At 43.3% G+C, this 7,458-nt stretch overlaps 1 protein-coding gene across 1 annotated transcript; it reads left to right on the plus strand.

The window, feature by feature from the left end:
- The first annotated feature begins 1,473 nt into the window (after positions 1-1,473).
- Positions 1,474-6,382, plus strand: LOC147464706 (uncharacterized). The gene is made up of 4 exons (XM_086517240.1): positions 1,474-1,571; positions 1,679-1,736; positions 2,014-2,607; positions 6,297-6,382. Exons 1-4 carry the CDS (start codon positions 1,474-1,476, stop codon positions 6,312-6,314), a joined length of 768 nt encoding a protein of 255 aa, XP_086373366.1. The 3' UTR covers positions 6,315-6,382.
- The last annotated feature ends 1,076 nt before the right edge of the window (positions 6,383-7,458 follow it).

Here is a 7,458-nt window from a genome sequence, read left to right on the forward strand (position 1 = left end):
TATATCGAAGGCAAGTCCTTTTGATGGATGATTGCGAGTCCGCCCACCACAAGAGGAAACAAAGGATATCGAGGATGATTCCAACCATCGACTAAAGTACAATGTGCACACCCAAAGCGAACAATCTAAAGGAATCCCTAGGAAGATCAAGTTTTTTGACATTACTCCCATTAGGAAATCGGAGAGCAAGGAGGAGTATGTGGTAGAGCCAAAAGACAATGAGGCTTTTTGTATGATATGACATATCCCAATTGCCTCCAAGGTAACATGTGGTGGCACAAAGAGTGGAAAAATCAGGTGCAAAAATGGTTATTGTAGGGTGTGTCAAAGGAATTCCCACACCTTCATTTGAGGACTATCGTAAGCATCCTAATGGACTTCAACGAGAAATTATGTAGTGTTGCCCTTCATGTGATCCATTGTTAGAATGGAACACAACATGTCCATGGTTGCATCCTACATCGAGCATATGGCCAATAGCTATAGAGACTAATTTAATAGAGGAAGAAGTCAAGTGCTTGCTTGAGAGGTGGCACATGGTGGAGACAACCAATGTTGCAACACCCACAACATATTCAACCAATGAAGGTGCCTTTATGAGGGAGGTGGAAGTAACACAATTACAAGTATTTGCAATGGGATTTGAGTGAGATACGAGTTATCAATCTCAAAGGAGGCAACCAAGCGAATAAGAAAGGCACTTGAGATGAAAGCGAGATCACAAAGGAAGTGATGTGAGTGGAGAAAGCTCACAAGATTTTCAAGTTGCTTTTAAATAGTAATGCACTAGAGGGCCACATCTACAATGTGGAGATTAAAAAAGAGCCATCTTGTACTTGTCCCGACTTTGCAGAGCTTGAAGAGCAAGAAAAGCCTTATCTTCTAGTAAACATTTGTATGTTGTTTTTCTTTGTGTGCTAGGCTTGAGACAAAATGAGCATATGCTTTTTCATCAACCTATTCTCCGTTGAGGAGGTTCACAATGTCCTCAGCCAATATTTGACCTACCCTTGTATGCAGTAGTGGAGTACATGCTGCCCCACGACCATGTAACCAGCTTTAGCCATGTTGAATTTATGAAGGTGGCTCCTTGATTTGATGAAGTCCTACTTTATCCACTTTTCCAGTAAATTATGAGCTTTTACACATAATTTTTCTTGGAAAAAAAGCTCGCCATGGGTGAAACAATGCTTGCTAGGAAATGCTTGCCTAGAAACAAGCCACCCATTTTTTTGTATAAGGGTGTACCCTGCATGCGTGCCCTTTACGGGATCTTTGCAGTCTCTCTCTCTTTGTAAGTTTCATGTAGGCCACTATGAATCTTCATCTTGTCGTATGGGTTTTGTCTTTAGGTATGGGTTAGATGGGATGATGTATTCATGGAAATTTCTTGCTGCCAAACTTCAAAATGTGTTAACAACATCAAGTAGCTAGCTTGGTCGATTGAGTCTTTATTCTTTTGTGACCCGGGACATGGGTTCAAAGGCGGCCAAGCGACCTTGTGCGCTCATAAGGACGTTCGTATCGATTCGCACGGGATGTGTGCAATTTGCTACAAAAAACAACATCAAGTAGCTCTTGCTCATGTTGTTTTTAAGTACATGGAAAAGCTTGATTGGACACGCCTTTGAGGAGTAGAATGTTGAGATGTGAATACATGTCAGCGCCCCTGGCGCAGGTCCAATTCATCAAATATGAAGAACGTCTCTTTGTCTCTCACTCAGCTATCACAGGAAGTTTTGGACAAATTCTCACAATATTTCCCACATTGTGACTTACCTCAACATCATGAGCTTCTGTGAGGGAGGCGCCGCATACCTAGCTAGGTACGATTGGGGGCAGGGGACCACCGGCGGTCCCCTGCCCCCAATCGTACCTAGCTAGGTATGCGGTGCCTCTCGAGCAGAAGCTCATCATGTTATGCATTGCATGAAAAACACTAAGAAAGACTCCGTTTTCCTACATGAGAAAATTTCTAAATCTTCTTGTGTATATGTAATGGAGCGTTCGTAGCGTGTCTCGCACAGAAAATCAGCCTCTTCATCCTCTTCTGTGGACTGGGCCGAATGGGTGCCAGAGTGCCTGCAACCAGCCATAGCCATAGCCAGCAAGCTTCCATACCACCACGACCACGAGGATGATGAAGACGAGGACGATGAGGATGATGGCCATTCTGTAGACAATGAGCAGGATCCTCATCAGAACAGTTATGAGGAGGAGGAAGACGAAGATGGATATCACCGTTTACAAGAACACACACAGTTCCACCGTGTCCACCATCACCTTCACAGGCAAGGTGCAGGGGCTGCGTTAAGGTCAAGAGGACGCCAGCAGCATCAGCATCATCACCAGAATCATGGAGGGGATGGAAAACTGTGCGTCTCTTGCAAGGAGCTCTACTGTCCTCTTCGTGGGGGTGATACCTGCCATGAGTGCTATGAGGAAGCTTCTGAAGCAGAGGCCGCCCTCAAGAAAGAGATTGAAGAGCTCAATGCCCGCATTGCCTTCCTCCGCACTTGGGCACCTGAAGCCATGTCTGAGCAATTCTCAGACCTTGTTCTTGAGAGCTCTGATGGCTCCAAAATTAGGGCTCATCGAGCTATTTTGGTATGTCTCTCTTGTTTTAATCAGAATTTATTTGGCTGCAACCCTTCATTGCTTTTGTTCTTCTGTCTGGGGTCTGAGAGCACATGATAATTTTACTTCCTTAGTTTTTCAGAACTGTGGCCAATGTAGATGTAAGTGGCACTTCCAAAACAGTTTTATATCATGGTAAACGAATTTTTTTGAGCTAGTAAGGGTGTAGAGTGTGATGATTTTTATAACCTTTGCCATGGAGTACTTTTAGGCTTTTTTGGTGTGGTTAAATGGCTCAAACTAGTGGGGGTGGACATAAACCTGGTTTGTTGGTTTAAGAAAATAAGCTCTAATTAGGAACTAACTCCATACAAACCTGCATCTACAAATGGTGCGAGTAGGCATGGTGTAGGTGTTGTCCAAGCTATGCATGGCAAAGGTGATGGTCTTTACTTCATGTTTGGACAAGCAGGTGAAGTTAAGATCGCATGTTATCAAGTATTGAAATTTGAAATTGTGATTAACTTTGCCATGGAATTCCTCGTTTGGGTTCTAAACGTTGTAGAATCTCATTCGAATCTGTTATCTTTAGTAGGATTTCAGAATTTTTGCTTTTGTCTTATCTTCGTTTGTATGATGTTGACATTTAGGAATGAAGTTTTTGCAGTATCTTATTCTTGATTTAAAATGGTCTAAAGTTGAGAGTTTGTATGAAGTTTCAGTAAAGTAAGTTTCTCGATTTTGATTTTTGATATTTTATAGCATTTTGTGTGTGTTAAGACTCTCTTAGTAGTGCGTTTTGTTTTAAGTGTTGTATCCTTTCTTGAGGCTTGTAAGTTTAGACCTTTTTTTATGTTGCAAAATACTGTATACACTTGTAAATCTAAAATCTAAAGATAATCACTAGGACAGATTTATTGAGATGGATGTAGAGCTTGTTACAAGTGAATTGTGCCTTGATGTCCGCAAGGTGAGTTGGACTCGATTGAGCGATATGGTATGTGGAAGTTGTTTCCTTGGGCAGCTAAGTAAAAGGTCATTGGTTCCAAGTGGGTCTGCAAGGCTGAGTACAACTTGATTAGTTTGTGGACTCGATTGAGCGATATGGTATGTGGAAGTTGTTTCCTTGGGCAGCTAAGTAAAAGGTCATTGGTTCCAAGTGGGTCTGCAAGGCTGAGTACAACTTGATTGGTAGTTAAGGGCTTACCTCAATGGCTCAAAATTGAGAATGATGAGACCTTGGTTCCGAACTGTGTGGATTGCCGTGATGTAAATCTTTCTTGTGTCACGTGGGCACTTCACTTGCGCCTCGTGGACATGCTTCTGCCATAGTCTAGCACGAGTCTTAGCTTAGGACTGATCTTGGCACCTTTGTGAGCCTCTAGCAGGACGTGCATGTCCAGGCCGGTCATAGTTGCATACCCTCTCTTGCACAGAATCGCTCAATAGAGGCAGAAGAGATAGAAGGAGAGCACAGGCAGCAGTGCACAGACCCTCCCCAGCGTTTTCTCATAGAGCCAGCCAGCGTTTTTGGAAGTTGACAGCATCAGCGTTTTCAGACTTCCTAAACGTTTGCAGATTCAGAGGTAGCCTTGTCGTCTTTGTAGATCCTCGCCGGTTGCCTAGCGTTTTGCAGATTCAGCCTAGATCTGCTGCGTTTTCAGTTTTCAGCCCTTAGCCTCGTTGAACCCGAGTGTTACCCGACCCCATCCAGTAGCAGATCCTCGCCGCAAGTGCCACCTTGGTGCAGATCTGCCAGCAGTTCATTTTCAGCCCAAAACAGTCCTAGCGTTTTGCAATTTCAGCCTAGATCAGCCAGCGTTTTTGCATTCCCACCCAGCCTTGCACGACTCGGCAGTTGCAGATCAGCCCCGCAGTACCGCCACAATAGTAGATCCATAGCTAGAAGACCTAGCGTTTTCACATTTCAGCCATCAACCTAGCAGATCTTGCCGTCGTCGTCAACACCTTCATGATCGTCGTCGTTGACATCATCGTTGTCATCGTCGACATAGTCCTCACTTAGCATCATAGCATTATGACCCATGGTGCAAGAATAAAGAAAGTACTTGCTCTGGCAACAAAGCAAGGGGGCCCTTGAGGGTTTGGACCCGACATACTGTGTCCTCTCTCTCTCTCTCTCTCTCTCTCTCTCGTGTCCTCTTTCTTTTAGTTCAATTCAGTTCTTTCAAGTGAAGTAAAGTGTCCCTTGTGTTTGTGCCGAGTACCTAGATCCGAGCTAAATCCATTAACACTTCTGTTGCACCTGACATTGGTATGAGAGCTTTGTGTGTGCTTCGGCTTCACGTACTCAAGAGAAGAACCTAAAGAATCCAAGAAGAACCAAGGACCAAGGAACCCCAAGAACTGCCTATTTTTTTACCTTGAAGGAAGCTTCGCGTCCCTACCCGGACTTCTTAGCCTCTTAGTACCCTCAGTATGGAGCATCCAGAACCAGTGCCCATCTTCATCGCCATGTCTTTGAAGGACGATCGACATCAGTATTTTTTGAAGTTGACAGCATCAGCATTTTCAGCCTTCATCAACGTTTGCAGATCCAGCGGTAGCCTTGGCGTTTTTGCAGATCCTCGCCGGTTGCCTAGCGTTTTGCAGATTCAGCCCAGATTTGCTAGCGTTTTCAGTTTTCAGCCCTTAGCCTCGTTGAGCCCGACCCCATCCAGTAGCAAATCCTTGCCACAAGTGCCACCTTGTTGCAGATCTTTCAGCAGTTTATTTTCAGCCCAAAACAGTCCTAGTGTTTTGCAATTTCAGCCCCAATTAGCCAGCGTTTTCGCATTCCCAGCCTTGTACGACTCGGCAGTTGCAGATTAGCTCCGCAGTAGCAGATCCACAGCATATTAACAGGGGATGGAGGCTAGAGACGGGGGACGCCCGGATCCGGGACGGGGACGGATGGCAGACTGCCTGCCAGATGGGAACGCAACCTGAACGTCCGGGGACGGCAGGGAACATTAGTCAACAGTCAACTTTTAAAATTTGAAAAACTAACATTGAAATTTGACTCATTTTGAGCCTTTGTGGCATGTACTTTTCATTTTGTGTCCATCTCGATTCTCGTGCCATCGATGTTTTATTAGCACATTTGCGTCTATATGACTCATGTCTTTGGTCTATTTAGTGTAAGTTTGTGGTTCAAGTTATGCTCTATGTGTGTGGGTCAAAAAATGCCAAAAAAAACTTCTTTTTTGTTTTTTGCCGCTTCGCCCCGTCCCTGTTTCCTAACTTTTGCCATCACGTCCTTGTTCCCGACCCCGACCTGCCGTTCCATGTTACTATGATCCACGGCCAGAAGACTTAGCGTTTTCAGATTTCACCCATCAACCCAACAGATCTTGCCGTCGTCCTCGACATAGTCCTCACTTAGCATCATAGCATCATGACCCATGGTGCAAGAATAAAGAAAGAACTTGCTATGGCAATAGAGCAAGGGCGCCCTTGAGGGTTTGGGACCGGACATACCGTGTCTTCTCTCTCTCTCTCTCTCGTCTCTTTCTTTCAGTTCAGTTCAATTCTTTCAAGTGAAGTAAAGTCTCCCTTGTGTTTGTGCCGAGTACCTAGATTCGAGCTAACTCCATAAACACTTCCGCTGCACTTGACATCTTGCCCCATTGTTCAACGATAGAATACAACCTATTCTTGCCCTCAAGTGATAATTGCTGGTATGGACCTAACCCACGTTTTTTGACGGTGATTTGAAGAAGGTATATGAGAGATAACCTCACGATTGTGAGGCTCTAAGATTGAGAGACAAAATTTGCAAGTTGTGAGAAGAGACTTTGCAGCCAAGCAAGCTCCTTGAGCTTAGTACAAGAAGATAGATTCATTCTTTTGATTGTTGGGGCTATGACATTGATGTCTACTTGGCATAATTGATGTGATAGCCCATATGCACCTATGTGAAACCACGTGCTAGAGTGCACCCAGGACTTATGAGACATGGAATGATGTATCATATCATGATGTAACCTCTTGCAATGCTTATGTATGAGGGTCAATGAAACCTATATTTTCTCAAGGGATGCAATGATTTATTTTCTCTATCATTGTAAGTGATATTGTAATGTCTCCACCATAATGTAACAAGTGGTATAAGAACCTTTTTAGCATAGAAAAAAGTCTAATCCTAGCTCTTGATTAGATCAATTTCAAAGGTTTTGGCCTACTTCTGAAATGCCTTCCAAAAGGTTTTATAAGTTCTGTATATATACGGACATACCTAGATGGAAACTATATGCTCATGCACTTTGCACAACATGTCAATCTTTAGAGTAAGACATGCATTAGGTGTATTATGTTGCTAGAGAATTGATAGCTTACTTGAAGTTTGAAACTTGAAATAGAATAGATGAGAACCAATGAAGTATAAATATTTGTCTTCTAGGGAATGCGATGATCAGAAACACAAGGTTTCAAAAACGTTGTTGGGCGATTTTAGAAAACGATTTTCTTTCTTTGTATAAAATGTACGGATGGCTCTTGTTTAAAAAGATCTTAAAGCCTTGGTAGAGGCACTTTGTAACATTATGCATTGTAAATATAGTAAGTAAAAAATAGTGGCAGCTCTGGTGTGTAAGTTGGGTAGTTTGAGGACAAATGACCATTTACGAAAGGAAAGCGAGTTTCTAAGTGAAAGAGGGGAGAGAAGCCACGTTCTGGGATTGCATGACAAAGGAGAAGCAAGAAGAGGTCAAAATTCAGTTTTGGACCTAGAAATTAGTGTTTTCCTCACAAATTTCTCATCAACGTTGGAAATCTGCAGCCCACGAGTCTTTTTTGGGGTTTTGGCACATTCTGTATGCGCTTGTGTATTCAGATTTCTCGATTTTCAAGTGTAGAATTTTTTGCAACAGCCTATAACAG

Source organism: Adiantum capillus-veneris, chromosome 1 (genome assembly GCF_014529385.1).
Source record: "Adiantum capillus-veneris isolate H3 chromosome 1, ASM1452938v2, whole genome shotgun sequence".
Classification (NCBI taxonomy): Eukaryota; Viridiplantae; Streptophyta; class Polypodiopsida; order Polypodiales; family Pteridaceae; genus Adiantum; species Adiantum capillus-veneris.